The 20,278-nt window shown below is 40.3% G+C and overlaps 1 protein-coding gene across 1 annotated transcript; it reads right to left on the bottom strand.

The window, feature by feature from the left end:
• Positions 1-428: 428 nt before the first annotated feature.
• LOC139474521 (nuclear migration protein nudC-like) lies at positions 429-20,215 on the bottom strand. Its single transcript, XM_071257574.1, has 10 exons — positions 20,064-20,215; positions 16,565-16,642; positions 15,251-15,466; positions 14,537-14,614; positions 9,730-9,840; positions 7,064-7,132; positions 5,964-6,089; positions 3,975-4,058; positions 2,665-2,783; positions 429-1,729 (listed from the first exon to the last, which is right to left on the bottom strand). Exons 1-10 carry the CDS (start codon positions 20,133-20,135, stop codon positions 1,678-1,680), a joined length of 1,005 nt encoding a protein of 334 aa, XP_071113675.1. The 5' UTR covers positions 20,136-20,215; the 3' UTR covers positions 429-1,677.
• Positions 20,216-20,278: the final 63 nt, after the last annotated feature.

Here is a 20,278-nt window from a genome sequence, read left to right as displayed (position 1 = left end):
ACCCGGGACAGAATAGGTCCGCAGCAACCCATGCTTGCCATAAGAGGTGACCATGCTTGTCGTAAGAGGCGACTAACGGCATCAGGTGGTCAGGCTCGCTGATGCATGTCATAGATCCCAATTGCATGGATCGCTGCTCATGAGATTAATCACTGGATTGTCTGGTCCAGACTTGATTATTTACAGACCACAATCATATAGCTGGAATATTGCTGTGTGTGGTGTTCAACAACAAACCAACCAACCCACCAAATCAATATGAGTACCATATTCTTTTTCTGAACTTAATAATTAAATGATGCATTTATTCAAGAAAGCTTTGGATGCACACACGATAGAACCATGTGGCTCTATTTTCATGTGATTGACCATTCTGCCTGGAATTCGTCCACTTCGAAGAGCATTTAAAACACAGACTATACCAAGACTGATGATTGAAACCATTTATTACTGATGAAATGACAAAGAAACTTTCATGACTGTTCAATCAACAGCTTCATCGATGAAGGATTTTCTCAATCTCACTGTGAATATTTGACAGTCCAGAGTCATCACTCACTCCTGTTGTGAGATAGTGGTGTATTGATATGGAACACCACTGTGCAATAATATATACAGTAACGAAACAAGAACCTAGTACAGGGACATGATGATGACGTGACTTGCTGGACAACCAATGGTCACACACTCTTCCTACACGACACAGCATTGGCCCACAATACTACATTGGTAATCATGTCCATCTGATATTATCTACATTTAAATATAAATGTACGGTACCTGTCTGGAACTGAGTGGTAAAAAGCACGAGTACTGTAACCATGGTAACCTTTCCTTGTCTTTATAAAAAAAACATGGCCATACCAAAGAGTTTTATCAACACTCATGAAACAAACATCAATAATTTGAGTTCCCTCACATCATGTTCATAGAGTATTGAAGACCTTTAGCTGACTTATTAACGTGGATTGGTCAACATGGTCAATTTAAACGTAATTAATTTTTCAGTTATAGTTGTCATCCAGTTGATTGGGATAAAAGAGGGCAGGAAATTCTGTGTGTATATCTTATTGTAAAACATACGATGCATTTGATATTGAAACTTAGTTTGCATTATTATAGCAGTTGTACCTTTCTTTTCCAAGCATTTAACATGATTTAAGACAATGTAAGATAGAGCAGTTGGAAAATATAATTGATAATTTTTTCTGATCATGGTTTTCAGCTGTGGTTGGTTAATTGCTTTGTGTGACTTCGATATTTCAGTGTCTGATCAAAGTCTTGAATAACAAAACGGACAACAAACATATTGTAACAAATCTCCAAAATATCAAAACCACGAAGTTAGACTGTATAAAATATCCATTATCACTGGTTCTACATAAAGCAAGATGTATCACAAACATTGTCATATCTACCTTATTTAATGCGAGTCTTATTCAGAAAATGAAGACGACATAAACATGTTAAAGGAATGGTATGCATTTGAGGGGGTGACCACTGAAACAACACGTTCAATACAAATGCTGGTGAACAGCTGGTTTTTCCATCACAACACAAAGACAGTTTTCATAACAAAAATTGGTGTAAAATGGAAATGTGTTGTTGATCTGTATGTACACGAAACAAGGAGTTGTTGATCACATTTGGAGATGGTTGACTTATCAGCAGTGTTCATCATGTAAATTTGCACTTGGAGAAGTCCATTTCAGGATGTTGTGTCATGAACCTGCAACATGAGACAACAATGCATGTAATTACTATGTACGAGGATGATCGTCAACATGGAGAGAAACTCGTACCAATTGGCAGTCCTGGCAAATTCGACCTAAACTGGTCAGCATCCCTTCATCATCACTCATCAAATCTAGTGAAAATCTGCCTTCATTGGGTATATAGAGGCACACCAAATTACAGCCATAACCGTGATAATAGTCCAGTCAATCTATGACTAAACAGTACTTTAGTTTTTTTTCGTGTTTCTTGTATGTGAAGATAAAGCACATAACAGCAATATCTAAATAGGGGAAAGCTTTCTATGGCAGGATTTTTGCCCTCTTTTCATGTTTCGTTATCACATGAATTTCCCTAGAGTTATGTTTTCAACATAATGTACAATGTTATGATATCGATGGAAAGCTGAGACCTCCACGCTGCATGATTGATTCAAAATACTTTTAATAAAAGTGGTCTTGAATGGAAGTCCCCAGTTTAAAACTAGTACCGGAAAGCTCAAGAAAGCTGCCTTTTTATTGGCTAATGTTGACTTCTCCAGTCATTCATGTCATTGGTTGGTCAAAGTTCACGAAAGGTCTTCCTGACCTGCAATGGGATGTCCTTAGCAGTTGTGAGAGTGAGGGAGTATGGTTTTACGCTGCTTAGCTGTTGTGAGAACTAAGATCTGATGTTAATGAGAGTGAGGTAAATTAGACATGTGATCAATCCTGTTTTGTTTATTTGAAGGATTAATTGTATGTTTTACTTCTCCTGCATTACTCCTTAATTTGTGATCACAAGAACCACGGAAATGGATCCTGGGGTTAGTGCTGGTTTACTGACATGCGAGCCCTGGCGATATAGAGGATGCCAACTGTCCAATCAAAAGAATATACTACCGAAACATGACATTGTTGACATGCCAGATTTTCAGTCCCCGCGACTTACTTGTTGAGGATATCCTGTTTCTTCTGCTCATCTGATGTGGGTAACCCCATCTCTTTCTGTCTCTGATCAAACATCATCTTCTCCACCATCGCCCGCGTCTCTCCATCCAGGTCAGACAGCTGCAACAGTCATGGTTACATGTCTCAACTCAAAAATCATTCCTGGTTTTCATTCTCTGGACCAAGCAGGTTGAATATCAGCCTCGACCAGTGTGTATGCCTGACTCAACAGATCCCAACCTCCAGGATAGGGGAAGAACTACTCCCCAGGCAACAGCGTTTGTTGTAAGAGTCGACAATGGAATGGGTGCTCTAGACCCGGGGACGAGGTTAATTGCATTCTTCGATAGTTGCTCATGTTTACTGTTCTAACTGGTCAAGACTTGATAATGAACAGGTCTCCGGAATACTGCTGACTTGTATGTAACAGATAATCTCACCTGATTGTCTGTTGATATTAATATTTATTATTGCTGCTCAATAAACCAAGATATGGATAATATAGTTGTTTGGGTTTATATTCAATTAGGTATTTCCGCTAACAAAAGTGTGCAGTGAGGCCGTCTTATTGTTGATAGTCATTTTGGAGACATACATGCAAAGTTTAATAATGTGAGAAAAGACAACTCACATTTTTCACATTTAATTCATGGTCATGTTAATTTCAAGTTTCACAGTATTAACATCATCTACGCAATTGTGATACGATGACCACCCAATCCTGTTAGTCGCTTCCTATGACAAGCAAGGGTGGCAAGGGAGTTAACTGACTAAAAAAAGTCCAGTTTCCACCCTTGCCGAACTAGGCAGGTATTATGGAGCTACAACTTGGCTGGACTAACAAGTCCATAGTGCATAGTCCAATCAAAATCGCATATAGAAATCAACATCCGGTTCGTAAACAGTATGGACTTCAATGTGCAAAACAAAAATCTTTTCATGTATTTAATCAAGGTGCTTACATGATTTTATGCACATCGCGAGGTAAGACACCATTTTGTTTAAAGCAAATGCAAGTGGAATCTGATTGGTCAATAGGAGGGATATAGAAGGGGCATAACTCACAATAGCCACTGGTGGAAATTCCAGCCTAGTTCGGCAAGGGTGGAAACTGGACTTTTATAGTCAGTTAACTCCCTTGCCCTGGGAAGTTGCCTTTTACCATGCCTACGCCAAGCATGGGTTTGCTGAGGATCAGTTCTTACCCCGATCTTCACAGATTGGTTGGAACAGGTAACACAATCAGCCTGTTCAAGCAACAAGCAGTGACCTGGTTCTATATAAACTTATACAACAAACATGGTCTCTCACCTTCGAATTCTCTGGTTGCACTTTCTTTGTGTTTATTTCTGGGTCTGTTGTGACAATTCGACTCCACCATTCCATCTTGTTAATCTGCAGACAAATGACAAAAACTCATCTGAGACACAAAGTAACAACTGCCACAACATGACAACATTCAGTATCTGAGCACTACGGCAAGTGATAGTGGTAAGTTTATGACTGTTGGTTTGTCACCGTGTCTCAGTCATAGATTTAGTGATCTGACTCATTCATTTTCTTGTGATTTAATGGTACTCTCTCTCATTCATGTATTAACTTGATGTATGTTATCTTGTATATGTTTGCTACCTTATTCATGTATTGAAAATGTTTTTGTATCTATGATTTTCACACATTAGGGGAATTTACATTCAAATATTTCTCATGTATTTATATTCATTTTTGCATCATCACTAATTGTACATAACTTGTTGTTAATCTTCAATGTTACCGTTAGATAGCTTATGTTCAGCACTTTATTTTGTTACCTACATCTTTATTATAGATATAGTAGTTAGTTTGCTGTTTGTGTTAAGCCCGTGTTTAGAAAAAACATGTTGGTTTGGTGCCTCAGACTACTGTATCTGACGTCTGCGAGCAGTGCATATGTATTCTGTCAGATCTTGTGTCCTTCGCCCCCGGGACTCGTTAGGCCATTTGTACGGGTCAATGTGCTACGAGGTGGTCACGTTCGAAACTGAGGTTTTGTTAGTAAGTGGTTACGGGACACCTTCTATCTAGTATTGACTTACTCTGGTTGTATTGATCTAAACTTAGTACTGTATTTTCTTGAGTAAAGTGAGCACCCATTCATTCATTCAGAGCATTGAGTTAACTGACTCAGGTTTTAATTTTAATCTGGACGGTATCTTGACAAAGTGTTTTTTAACTACTCTCCTTTTATTACTGTAATACATGAATATTTGCTCTGATGTAATTAATCAGTGATTTGTCTCAGCGCAGATTGGGTTTATAGGATTCTTTCATTGTCATCAATTGGTACCAATTTTTGTCAATAATAAACCTGTGAACCTATTACCACGTTTTCATTATTACTTTATTCTTGTTTAATGACACCCCTTATCATTGGAGCACAACTCTGTGACAGGATCAAAATACAATCTCATTAAAATCAAATCTTAGTTCTCGCTACCCTTTATCAAAGACCTGAGGACATCCAATTATGGGTCATGTCAGAACATCCTTTCATCTGACCAATCAGAGCATCGCTTACCAGATCAGGAAAGTGACAGTCTGAATGTGTTTTCTAATCAGGCAACCTCGAAATCGTTACCTACTAAAGGTACGGACTGTATGACTGATTCCATGAAAAACAATGTCAATCTCTCACTTAAATATGTTTAATGGGATTAACATTTGAAACGGAACTGACTTTCCCTAGCCCGAGGAAAGTACTGCCATACAATCTCGGCCATCTATTTATCATTTTCGTTTGTTCAGTATTTAAATTTTGAATCAGTATTTTTCAAGGCATTGTCTGGAATGGAAGTCGCCAGTTTTAAACTGGTGTAAAGCTTGGGAAAACTGATTTCTGATTGCCAACTTCTTGTTAGTCATTGTTAGTCATTGTTAGTCTTGTTAGTCATTTCATTGTTCAGTCAAAGTTAGCAAAAGGTCATTCTGACATGACCCTTAATGGGATGTGTCTCAGTTCAAAGTTTTGAACCAAACTAAAGTTTCACAATGAGTTTGGGTTATCATTTTTAATGAAATTGCATTAGATTGATTTTTGTCCTGTTGGATGCAATTTCAACTTGGAACATACTAAATCAATGTGAATGATGACATACAGGCTTGATCTGAATGAAGTGAACCACTTTTTGTCAGTCTCAGCAAATGCTCAGTGACCATGTGGACAAATAACACATTCATCTCATTTTGTGACCTTAAAAAGTTGACATGTTCTGCTCCTGGCTGCATCCCCCATGAATTGATGGATATTGGATATTCACTGACCTTCTCTATGTTGATGACCAGTACTTTCTTGTCCTGGATGACCCAGGTGGACTCCTCCATCTTGACACTGTTGTACAGCTCACCATCAATAACAGGGGGCTGACCTTTCAGGCCTGCCTTTAGGTGCTGCAATCAGTTCAGAATAATTACTACTTAGTGGAGAAATTGAGAATCTGTTGATTCTGGAAAATGTTTGCCATGTCTTCCTAATGGAATAATTGAAAATGACAGTCTGACTGTTTCACATGTAACATTCAAAATTATGACTGGTCCCACAGAAAATATTCTTCTTAAATAGAAACAAGAATTCTAAACAATTTTTCTTACATTTAGTGATTTACCAAGGATACTGGTCCAGATTATTGTTAACTGACATTTTCCTATTGGGGCCGAAAACCCTGACAACTGATCAAACAGCAACTGTCTCAGATGGAGTTCAACCAGTGACTATCGTCATTACCCAACAGTCTATTTGTGCTTGTTTAACTCACTCATCTGTTCCATATACTTTTGCAAAATCTCTTGTAAAGAACATGACAAATGGCAAATACATTCATCTTATAGCAACCTGTTTGATGAAAGTCAAACAAGTACATACAATCACACTATACAGGTAATGCAAGGTTGTGCTGCTAATGTAATCATATTGATAAAGATTGTATTTTGGTAATGTGCCCTGTCACTGGGCAACGGATGCAACTGAAGAATACGGAAGATATCAACCCTAAACTATATATGTTTACGTGAATGAGACTTTGTGTACATGACACAACATAGCTTGATGAATAGTTTTGATGACACTGCTTATATTACAAAGATGTCTTCATCACGTTAATCATAATTACCTGTCATATACAGTACATGATACATACTTGAATACAGGACTATCATGTTTGATATTGTGAATGAATTGAACACTAAACCTCCTGGCTGTGTGTGTGTGTGTGTGTGTGTGTGTGTGTGTCTGTGTGTGTGTGTGTGTGTGGTGGTGACACTACTGTCTCTCATAACTTCACACACTTGCATTTATTTAGGTCACCGGTACACATGCTGTAAACATGATTAAATCAATACACTGACAACAATTACTTGTAACTTACCTTTTTCTGTATGTCTACAACCAAATCTTTCCCCTTGAGATTGAACTTAACATCAAACGGAATCTTTATCTGAAATCCAGAGTTTTCTCACATTATCAAGCAGAATTAATCAAATGTATAAAAGATGATGAATGCAACCATTCTGAAGAGATACAGTTTCTTACATACATGATAAAATACAGATTCACATATAGAGGTAAAGCTACTGTGTTTTGAAATTGGATGTAGTCCCCCGATAGAGAAGATACCTCTTATTTCTACTTGGCGCCGAGTGCTTTAGCACCAGCTTTCAAATGTCTAAATATGTCTCTCTAACAAACTTGATGAATCAACATTCTACTACTTGCTTTACATGTGTAGAGAATGTGTAAAGATCCGGGGTAGAACAGGTCTTCAGCAGCCCATGCTTGCCATAAAAGACAACTATGCTTGTCATAAAAGGCATCTAACGGGATCGGGTGGTCAGGCCCGCTGACTTGGTTGATGCATGTCATCGTATCCCAATTACGTGGATTGATGTTCATGATGTCAATCACTGGATTCTCTGGCCCAAACTCAATTATTTACATACTGCCATACTGCAATTACCCCCAGTAAATACGAATTTCAAAATAAATGCCTCTTCACCACGAACCATGTGGCAGAACTTAACCTATATCATGGTTTCTTGCACCTCATAACTGTCAAAAGGCTGCCAATGTTGTTGCTTACGTAAGCTATGCCTCTGACAAATTACAAAAAGCAAGATGACAACCCCGACCTGTGATGTGGTTCAACATTAACCTGTTGATTCACTGGGAATGAGCCTGCTGGTACAATGTGATTGCCAATGGAACTGTAGTAAGACTAAACAGACGCTTTTTAGGCTGCAAATGAGCTGGCTATTTTGACGCAAGGAATCTGATTTGACCTGTCACAACTGTCACGTTAATTTACTTCACAGGCCGGCATGGTGGCCCAGAAACAGTGGTTCCTGAATGATTTGCTTAATTGTGAGTGTTCTGAAATGAATTTCATCAAGATTTGATAAATCGTTAAAATCAAGTGCCTGTGCTGTAACTTCAGTGATATCGGGACATTGTTTTTGTGGCCTTTCAAAGGGAGGAGTGTTTTCTGATAGACTTTCAAATCCCATCCTATCAAATCTTTACGGTGGTGGTTGACTGAGATGACAAGGAAAATTAATCACAAAAAGGTTTGTAAACAACATGTCATGAATACACCTTTTTATAATGTGATATTTTACTTTCATTGTCGGTTGTATCAATGAGAAAACGTGTTCCAAGTCTGTTCGCCAGATCATCTATTAACTTCGAGAAAGCCGTTGACCCGGCATGTATTAGAGACCTGGGTGCCTTTGTACAAAACAACCTTAGCACCATGACTGTCATAAGTCTATGCTAAGGTATAAGAGTTATGATCACCTCAGTGCTAAGATCGCTTTGTACAACAGCACCCTGGCTTGTGAAAGAGACCCAGCGTGTAACAGAGGAAATATTGATATGTTCCTATGGGGGATAGATCGGCAGCCTTTTTTTATGAATCGATATGTAGGCTAAGGATGTATTCATATGCACGTTTTTTGTGTGTAAAGGTTTAATATATTTCAAAGCGGTTTCCGTAGCAAAAGGAAACCTCTTTTTAACAAATCAGAATCAAGCATTCTTCAATGTCATGGTAGAATGTACATTAACATGATTAACAAAGCAGGGCCCATTCCACAAAGGGATCGTAGCGCTGAGGTGATTGTAACTATTTTACATAGACTTAAGACAGTTATGGCACTACGATCGCTTTATGGAACAGGGGTCAGTAGCATAATTATCACAGTGCTCCAGATAACTTTTCAACTATTTGAGTACAATACTACTGATTATTATTATCAGAGTTGACAAGTACCAGATATATTTTTGAAACCAGTAAGTACTGTACAGTTTGTTTGTAGATTTGATGAGTACTAGTATGATATATAGGCGAGGTTAAATGGGGTTTAACGTTGCATTCCAGATTTTTTCACTTATAATGAGTGAGTGAGTATGGTTTTACGCCGCTTTTAGCAATATTCCAGCAATAACACGATGGGGGACACCAGAAATGGGCTCACTTATAATGTGATGAGCAAGCATGTGTGGACTGCGCGTTCCGTTCCAAATTCAAATTAGCGAGGTTAAATCTACAGGTAACCTAGCTCTACAATGAAAACACAGTACCGTATTTGACGTAAGAAGCGCCTAGGGCTGTCTCAAAATTAGAAATAGGGGGCTCTTATTAGAATATTATTATGGTGGAAAAAAAAAAGAGTTGAAAGATAAATTTCATGGTTTATGATGACAGCCTGAAATGTTTATATACGACAGATGTATTTTTCCAGAATTTAATTGCCAATAATAAAGGGTGCATATAACACATGAGTGCGTATTATATGCGAATAGGGGAAGGAAGGGGTGCGTATTATATGAGAACAGGGGTCAGAAGGGTAGCTAATTGGGATTGTTCACTAGCCAATATATTAGCAAATCTCGCCGTGGGCGCTTATTAGAGCGGAGTGCTTATTACGTCGAATACGGTATGTTAATCTCCTAATTAGACACTCTATAGTATATTCTTGATGACTCACACTTGTGCACCTTGAGAATATAAACAATAAATGGATGACCAGTGGTTACCTCAACTTCCTCCAGCGTCTGGGTCCAGCGGTAATGCTCCATGTCAGCTCCATTTTCAGAGTTGGGTTTCAGCTTGCCTTTGTCCTTTTCATCCTCCTCATCATCATCAGACTGCAAGGTAAACAAGGTAAGTATCAAGCAGGAATCTCGGATGCAGCCTGATAGGACCACCACACATAATTTTTTGTATCAACATTAGAACCATCTGAGTAAGTGAGTGAGTGAATCGGGTTTAACGCCGCTTTGAACAGTGTTCCAGTTATATGAGCCAAATTTGGAAGGAAAGCCTGATGAGATGCAAGTCTCAGACATTACCACTTTGGTGAAACCCCTGTGCACAGGTGCTGACAAGCCTAAACGTACTAGATTTGTTTGTTTGTTGCTTAACACCGCAATCAGCAATATTCCAGCATATGACGGCAGTCTGTAAATAATCAAGTCTGGACCAGACAATCCAGTGATTCTCATCATGAGCATCAATCTACGCGATTGGGATATGATGACCATGTCAGCATGTCTGACCAACAGTTAGTTGCCTCTTACAAGTATCGGTTGCTGAAGATCAATCATAACCCAGATCCTCATGGGTAGACATGCTGGAAACATAGGGAATCCAAGTAATCGGAGGGTGTTTTGGGGTGTATGTTCTATTTGTTCTACGCTGTTTCACGATTGAAGCAAGAAGGAATATTGCATAAAAATATAAGATGCATTGGATATGAAACCCTGGGAATCAGAGTATTCCCCTTATATAAATACTTATCCTGACACAACAGTATGCAATATTCCTTCTTGGTTTCGATCATATAACAGTGTAGAACAATGTAAAACAATCACCGGAACACACGCTCATGCTCCTAGCATGCTCCTGTACTACTCATCACTTTTCCCCACGATTGCCCGTACACAGGTAACAAGTTAACTTGGTGCATTTATCCCACAGTAGGGCAGTTGGTTGGGTCAACTGCATATCCCTATTAGCCATTTAGTGGTTGGGTCAGAGCACATACTAGACTAGACTGCCACTTTGTCTCCAACCCCAGGGTGCGTTCAACTTTCACAAGTCCCATAATACATGCATGATTACAGGTAAGGCATGGTCTGAAATTACATTGCAACTGGAGACACTCGAAATATTGGAAACCGTAGTTGCCCTCACGATACATAGTATCACTAGTACTGAGTTAAGTCAATCCGCAGAAAGAAGGACAAAGCATGCAGGAGTACCGGTATGGTTGTCTTTGATAGCAGTCCTGTTCCCACCAAGTCACGGCGATGTGGAGGGGCAACAGGTTGTTGGGCACGACAAGAGGACCCAGCTGGTGGACTCCGTCGATATCCTCAACAGACAGATCCCAGAGGTAGAAGTCGCCAAAAACAAACCTAGACGATGTCTATGATGGAGCTGTTGGTGTAGATGGCCATCATGGAAATCAACACCTGAATTCCATGGGACTGGAAGCTTCAGGCGGATCCATACTAAAATGGGTGTAAGCCTGAAGAGTGGAGCAGCGTAACCAATATGACAGCATATTTTGGAGATATTCCTGCGACCCTCCTCGAATATCGGTAGGAAAACGCGTTTAAGTTGGTGCCAAAAACGATATGTCAATATAACAGGGTAACTCACAAAGAGGGCAGAGGGAGATGTCCTCTGTGTCACCAGAACCTACAATGTTAGTCAGCAGGGTGTTTGTGAAGGTGTGATTAGACTGACCAGGCAATTGATTTTTGGCAATAAAGTCCCACATTAAGCCAAGATGTACTTCCTCTGGTGGTGATACAGGTAGATCGGGAGGTGCCAAAGACCGAGTTAATACAGCTGAAACATGACTGGCAAATGGTGCCGCCTGACAGCTGTTCAGTCTGTCGGATGTAGTGAAGGAGTTTGTCATGAGTGGAGTTGTCGCCAAAGTAGGATCCATATCGTATTAATGGCAATAAGTCTGGAAACACAACAACTTCATGTCATACAGGGATGTGGTAGAAGGGCAGTTGTGTCTGGCAATTGCCACTCCTTGGGGCCATGACTGACTTGGGCAAGAGAGGGTGTCAGCAAGAATGTTGGAAACACCAAGAAGTGGCGAGCTCTCACCTTCAACAGAATGTAGTCTATGAGACGGTAGAATGCGAACGTGAGATCCAGGAGACTGTGAGTGAGTGGATCCCAACCGATTGATGTAATGATAAATTGTGACATGAGTTCCCAGCAAGATCGGCTGCCATGTCTGAATGGCCAATAGAACTGCTTTAAACTCCAGACAGTTGATGTGCAAATGGAGAAATGGGGTGGATCACAGTCCTGAAGCCCAGATATTCCCCCCACCCTTCGTTTTGATGCATCCATCAATAGGTGACGAGTTGGAATGAAGTTGGTCAAAGAGATCCCGTTGAAGATATTTGAATCAAGGGTCCATCAGTGGATGTAGGGTCGTAGTGGGAGAGAGATAAGACGTTGTCAGGCGTGTCTTGATCGAACCACAGCTGGAAAAAATCTGCAGACGACATAACTGCTGGCATACACAGCAGTTTTGAGTCCTGCGCCAAGCGTTGCTAACTGTGTATCTCAAGTCCAGATGACAAGCCTGTTTGGACCAGAAGTTCCACCGTGGCCATGAAACAAAGAGGAGGCCTCGATTTGTGTTGAATAGTCACTTGATGAAGTGAAGAGTCCAGGAAAGAGTCAACTCTGACTTGTTGAAATTAATCTGCCATCCAAGCTGCTGAAGGAAACGGAAATCCAATCTGTCTGAAGCAGCCGAGACAAGGAATCACTCATAAGGCAATTGTCAATGTACAAGCTGAAGGGGATCCCCTGCTGGTGTAGGAATGTCCCTAGGCTTTTGGTAATAGGAGTGAAAACCAACTGGGTTGCAGAGATGACAAACAGTAGGACTTGTCAGCGAATTTAAAATGGAGATACTGACAATGGGCTGGAAAAAAGGAGACACGCAGGTAGGCATCCTGGAGGTCGAGTGAGGCCAGGAAGTCGCCAGGTTGAATGATAGACCAGGGCAGCGGTAGCATAACCATCCAAAACCATTGTGGCGTGTCCAAGAAGTTGCGGTTGAAGACAGACAGATTGTGAATAATACGTATCTGGGGACGAGCTCCAAGTGTTATTTCAGGCACGGTAGTTGGAGCAGCAATACAGTGCGAGGAGGTTGCACTAGTAAGGGTAAGCGAGGTACCGATATATAGCAGAGTCTGAATGACCCAGTGGTCGGAGAAGAGTTGGTCATAGCTTAGCCAGAACCGATGGGGATGTCTGCCAACAGGAGAGTAATAAGAAATGAAGACCAATGGCGGAAGATCCCAGTCACCCACCCTGGAAGGAGTATCTGCCTGCCGTGCAGGGAGCCATCGTGTCGTCTTGTGGCCCTGTACCCAGCGCCCGAGGACGAGGGCTGAGAGTGGCCCCTTGCCGATCTGGCCTTAGAAACCTGAGAAGTTGTGGCCTGCATTGAAGGTTTGGAGTAGATGTTTAGCCTCAGGTTGATAGGGTGTCCTCCATGTGTATTGGGTACCCAGGCGGGTTATACACATCGGCAAATTCTGAACTGTAGCTTCAGCCTAGGCAATGGAGAAAGATTTCTAATAAACCTCCTGAACCTTACTGTTGAAGAGTTTCATAAATGACCAAGGTTGGCAAAAGAGTTCAAACAAAAGGGATGGGCGCTATCCAGCCTCCTAAATATAACATAACGACACATAAGGAGGAGGGAGCCCGTAGCAAGCATAAGAATTGAGTCAAGTCCCCGAAGTCTCATACAAAGTCGAGAGCAAGTCCCTCAAAAGGTATGTCTTCCACTGGCCAATCCAATGCCTGCATGAAGATGGTAATGAGAGAGGGTAGCTGTAGTGTGCCCTCTAGCGTAGTATAAGTATGTAAAACTTGAAAAGGTCATGGATACGTGTTCACAATCAGTGCAATTCTGGTCAAAGGTGCAGGAGACCTGGCAGAGACCATGGTGGTCCTGTGCTGATTTCTTCCAAAGCAGTCCACGAACTTTCGAGGAGAGCACAGGAAGGACCAGTTTGTCCATAATTTCTCAAAATCTAAAACACAAGAAGAGAATTAATATTGACAAAAATCATGAACATTAAACAAAATGCAACCGGCTTTCACGTGCCTCAGGGAGCAATGGTGGGGAAAGAACGCCTGTGAGGAGGAGAAGGGGCCATTTAATTATATTTATCGATAAATAACAAACAGGGACCCTGATAATTATGCACTAAGGAGGATAAATCGAAGTCAAACCCAAATGACAAAACCAATCCATTCATAATTGTGGGATGAAAGCACAATACGTCCATTCAGCACAGGTGATGAAAGAAAAAGTGACGAGTAGTACAGAAGCATACTGGGAGTGAGGTGGTCAGAGGGTGTGTTCCTGTGATAATTTTACATTATTCTACACTGTCATATGATCGAAGCAAGAAGGGGTGTGTGAGTATTGTTTTACGCCGCTCTTAGCAATATTCCAGCAATGTCACAGCAGGGTACACCAGAAATGGGCTTCACACATTGTACCCATGTGGGGAATTGAACCTGGGTCTTCAGCATGACAACCAAACACTTAAACCACTCGGCAACCCCACTGCTCCAAAGCAAAGAGGAATATTGCATACTGTTATGGAGGGATGAATTACAAACATACATATTCATAATATTTGGTTATGATCACAATAGCCAGTGGTTAGAACATAGAGTCAATACATCAGTGCTGTCTTGACAACCACCTAACCTACTGGCATGCCTCTCTACAAGTCACATACAGATCAAGTACAGTCCCTGTCTAATCACCTCCTTGTCACCACTCCCGCTATCATCTTTCTTCGATTCACCATTAACTTCAGTGCCTTCAGCCGGCTTGGACTTCTTCTGTAATGAAAGCAGTAACCCTTAGCATGGTTGACAACCAAATATTTGCTTATCATCAGTTTTTGTTGGTTAATATATGAAGAATTACTCATATTCAAGAGATTCTAGATTGGTTTGTCGGACAAACGAAACATACTGTTACGTTGCAGGAACCGACGGTCATGAGCGCATCACTTGTAATGTCATAGATCCATGACTAGAGATGCACCGTTTGTCTCGTGCAGGATTAACGTGTAAAGTTTGGAAATCATGTGCAGCATGTCGTGATAAGAATAAAGACACCCTGTGGTGACAATTGACTGATTGTTAATTGGTCATGTGGTACACATTGGAAACATCTCTTCTTGACATGCATAGTTCTCTATATGTTTCTATGGTTTGCGTTTCTTTTGGCGGTGAGTATATATATATATATATATATATATATATATATATATATATATATATATATATATATATATACACATACATACATACATACATACATACATACATACATACATACATACATACATACATACATACATACATGCTTCAACTTGCCACAGAGAAGACTACTTGACTTTATATAACACTATGCTGCTGACATTGAAACACACTGGAAATAGATATGAAAGTATAACAGCCGCATCAAACCTGTGCAATTTCCTTCTGTAATTTCTCAGCTTCTTCATCAGTCAGTTCTTTGATTTTAGGTTCCTCTTTCTGACCTTCCTGTTCTTTCTCCTCTGTAGCTTTCCGTCTTGCTATTTTCTCTTGTCTGCGTTTCTCTTCGGCCTCCTTCTCTGCTTTGACCTCAGCAGCCTTGGCTTCAGCTTGAGACTGGTACTTCTTAAACTTCTCCTGAATCATCTGAAAAACACACAGGAGAATACAGACTGGGTTCTGGCAGCAAAACAGCATCATGAAGTACAAAATATCTGAGGATGAAGTGAGTGAGTGAGTTGGGTTTAACACTGTTTTTAACAGTATTCCAGTTATATCATGGCGTCTCTGCTTAATGTGGGAGGAAAGCCCGAAGTGATGCAGGTCCCAGACGTTTACCACTTCGGTGAAACCCACGAGCACCGGTATGGTGCTGACAAACCTAGAAACATAATCAGGGAAAACCGTGATTCAAACCCACAATCATAGGTTTCTGGCATGCCCAAGGGGATGCAATTCTGCACTGCGAATCGCGACATCTTAGACTACTAGGTCACCCATGCCCCCCCCTGAGGACCAAGTGAAAGTTGAGGGTATAAACATTACTAACTACTGCTAAACAAACATCAGAGGACATCCTATTACAGGTCATGTCAGAACGGCCTTTCATCCAACCAATCAGAGCATCGCTTACCAGATCGTCAAATCATGCAACCTTGAAAAGGTTAACACGGGGTAAGCCCAACGGCAGGTACAGGCTGTACTACTGATTCGGACAAGATCATCTAACTTTCGCTTGGAACGGAAGAGTCTTTCCATAGCCCATGGAAGTACTGCCTAACCATCTTGGCCATTCGTTAGACATTCCAGATTTATTTTCCTTTGTTCAGTTTTCAAATTTTGAACTGAGAACTTTGACAAAATATGTTTACAAAGGGTCAATCGAGTCAAGAAAGGAAGTCTCCAGTTTCAAACTAGTGCCGCACTGCTCAAGCTGCTTTCTGATTGGCTAATGTGGTCTTCCTATTGGTTATTTCATTGGCCAGTCAAAGATCACAAAAAATTGTTCTGATGAGACCTGTAATCAGGTAATGGGATGTCCTCCAATCTCTGTGTGGTGATAGTAAGCACTAAGATCTGATATTAATGTTATTGGGTGTCATGGAACAATACCATGACGTAACCTCGGCCAACAGTTACTGTCCCATGTGCTACAACTAGAAATGTTATTCTAGTCACAAAATACACAAGGGAGTGTGGGTGCATATGGAATAATTTAACCAGATCTGCTGTTGAACAAAGTACCTTCTCGGCTGCTCCTTCCCCACCACCCATGTAGAAGTCAGTTTTCCGCGACAAGAAATTGAAGAGCACATCTAGCAACTGCAACCAGAAATAAAAATGAAAATAATTTTGTTGTTGGCTACTATGGTTCCTGTTCAACAATCACTAACACATACCGTACATACTGACAGTGTAGTGACAACCAACAACATATTTTTCACACACAAGGCATATTCAAGCTATTGCAGTGTTTAGCAAATTGCAATCAAGTTTAGCAAGGTTTGTTTGACACACAGAATCAGCCATAAAAATTTGTAGTTGAAATTGTTGATCTCCCATGATTGCTGTTGATTCTGTAGCCCATAAACATGATAATTTACGCTTGTTTAATAATATAACCACCATGACAATTTGGGCTGGCTATGGGTATAAATCTGGGGAGATTGATAATCGTCAACTAAATATTGATCAATTATTGCTATTCGCCAGCACTAATGACAATACAGTGCTTTAGAGTGCTTTAAAGGAGCATATGCTTGACCTGATGCCCTCTTCTAATCCTGGTACCCGTTCCACAGAGCGATCTTAGCACTTTCGATTATCTGAAGTCTATGTTGAAGCATATTATAATGATCATCTCAGTGCTAAGACCGCTTTGTGGAATAGGACTCAGGACTAGATGTTGGAAATATCAAATGCTGTGTAAACCATCACCTCAGTCAGTGTAATGAGGGTTTTAATAACATTTCCTTAACATGATCATGATGATTTATTACTGATGTAATTCCCAAAATCTAAATTCCCAAAGAAACACAATGAACACAGTGCTGGTAATCATGTTCCTGTGGTGTCAGAATGACATGAATCAAACTTGCATGGACTGACAATTTGTTGAAGCCTTGTCACCCTTTAATACTCATGTATGGCTGAAGCAAGTGAATACATATGAACATGATGAAAGATGGGTCAGGCATCATTGCCAGCAGAAACATGGAACTATGCACTCACATCATGCATATGACCAGTGTTAGAAATTGGCACTAGTCCTGTGGTCCTTGCCATACTGTCCAGTAGTTAAAGTATCATAAGGACTAGTAGAAATTTGCCATTATTAATAGTTTTGCTATATATTATTATTATTATAAGGACCAGTGCACTAAAAATATAAGTTTCTATTGCCATGATCGCTGATGACTCAGAAATTGACAAAAGGTAGTGTTTGGCATGCTGCTTTTTTTCTGGGGTTAACATTGTCAATGACAAGGGCTCCTACTTTAGTGCCAGTGTGAAGCACTGAAAATTGCAATATACCATTCTTGGCTGCAGGAAAATCCTTGTATAATTCATTTGACAAGACATTAGCCGAATCATGGTAATACGATGTCAGTCAGCATGATCTGTGAAGGGTATAGCGGTTCTACAGCTATGTTTAATGGATGCATCAGAATGAGGCTGCCAACACACTCTTCAGTCCTGGTGCATGTGATTCATAGGTCTTATTTAGAGAGTACTTAGGATTCAGCATGTTCATCAAGGAACACAAATATAATCATATTTGGCATAATGATTCAACATATATGGAGTAATTATAAATTTACTTTAGATATTTGACTTTTTCAATTTTTTGGCAGTAGCTGTGTCTATGATTAACATTCGCCTTTGTAGAGTGAATTCTGAGATGCTTTTGAGATTTGTGTAATTATATTCAGTGAGTGAGTGAGTGAGTTGGGTTTAACGCCGATTTTAACATTATTCCAGTTATATCACGGTGTGTCAGCTTAATGGGGGAGGGAAGCCCGAAGTGATGCAGGTCTCAGACGTTTACCACTTCGGTGAAACCCAAGAGCATGGGTATGGTGCTGACAAACCTAGAAACATAATCAGGGTGAACCGGGATTCGAACCCACAATCATAGGTTTCTGGCGTGTCCAGGGGACTCAACTCTGCACAGCGAATCGCCTTAGACGACTGAGCCACCCGTGCCCCCTAATTATATTCAGGATTCAGGGGTGAGCAAAAGTAAATCAAGAGTGAAAAATTAGATTTGGCATTATGGGGAGGGGGTTGGCACTCTCCAGAATGTATGAGCATGTGGAAAATAGTCTTGTATTTGGTCAAAAGAGTGAGTGAGATCATATTTAATGTCCCATCAGCATTATTTCAGCAAAATCTGCACTACATCTACTCATGTACCTGTCATGGTGGTTACCCATTCACTGAACAATTAAAAAACCTCCAACCAAAATCATAGTGATTAGCAAATTTTGAACAGCTGGCCTCTGTATTTTTAGGTCAACAGTCACCCTCCCCTTACGTGTCTATCTGAGGCACTGCCAGTTACCTCATGTGCTTTGTTCAACATATGATTGGATAAGTGTGTACCCAACTTTTCAGAATCATGTAACTGTTTATCCATTGTATTCCATCCGCCCTAGCCCATTTTTCAAGACACCAGTGTCTAGTCTGGTGCAGGCTAAAATGGCACCTCAGCAAAACGTCACCGATTTCTCAGACTAAAACGTCACCTCATTTGGCGAAAATGGCTACTAATCATGCTAATTGTCGGGCGAAAACGACACCTCAATTTTTAATAACAATAAAAATTATTTATTCAGTAGTAGTATATATGCTTTATTTACATGCTTTATTATGTTATGTTGTAGTATATATGTTTTCCTTTGGCATATGTTGGGCGGGGACACAGTCTGTTATCCAAAGGAACATTCTTGGCTGCCGACAGAAAGGGGAGATATATATATATATAAAATATCTATAAAATTACTATTTATTTCCTACTAAGTAAAATGAATATTTCCGCCAGGCTCAGTTTCATCTTAACATGGAGTTAATCGACTTACGGTCTCCCAATCAGAGTTGGTGAGTAAATTGGACATAATTTAATTTAACAATTATTTGTGTTTGCAAGTGACCATGTAAGTTTAATTTCATTTATTTTACTTCAAAGCATGTGATGCCTTCACATATAAGTATAGATCTAGTTGTGCCTCCAAATCAGAGTCGGTGAGGTAAAGGCTAGTTTGTAATGTACCAGTAAACATTTTGTAACATTTCACAAAATTATGTTTGTGTTTGAGGTTGATTTAATTCATGTATTTCAGTGCCAAGGTTAAAAGAATAATAAAGTGACATTTTCACCATAGGCAAGGTGATGTTTTGGCCAATCAATGCCATTTTCGCTCAGTGAGGTTTTGCTGAGGTGCCGTCTAACTAGGCCTATAACCCGTCTACTCCATGTGTTTTGGTCCACTTTGGTGCACCCCCTTTTTCACACTCCTGAATCTGTCTGTTTATACATGTTATCCCACTGAAAACGAAAATAACAAATATACACCATGTCATGATACATCCATATGGTAATAGCTATCATGATCCTATTTTAGAGAGAGGGTTCATTTTGTCTGAATATTGTAGACGGTTCCAGATCGCAACTAAGATCTTCGCTTCGTGCCTTGTTTGACAATACTCAATAGCACGATATGAGCACATTCCACGATTTTACCTCTTGAACACCTCCTTCACATTGTGAGGCCATGCCAAGAAGCATCCCGTCAAATCTCTCAGGGTCTGCCATTGTCGTCTTTGGTTACTTTCGCTTTTAGTTCACCTTAGTCTTGAAAGCACTACCTCCACTAGCAACTTTGCACGCTAATACCCACTTCCGGTTATTGATACAGGAAATTGGCAGATACGCATGCGTCGTATCCAGCATAGCTC

The sequence above is a fragment of the Haliotis cracherodii genome, unplaced genomic scaffold, assembly GCF_022045235.1.
Source record: "Haliotis cracherodii isolate W230 unplaced genomic scaffold, xgHalCrac1.p SCAF_3, whole genome shotgun sequence".
Classification (NCBI taxonomy): Eukaryota; Metazoa; Mollusca; class Gastropoda; order Lepetellida; family Haliotidae; genus Haliotis; species Haliotis cracherodii.
This window is presented reverse-complemented; position numbering and strand designations above follow the sequence as displayed.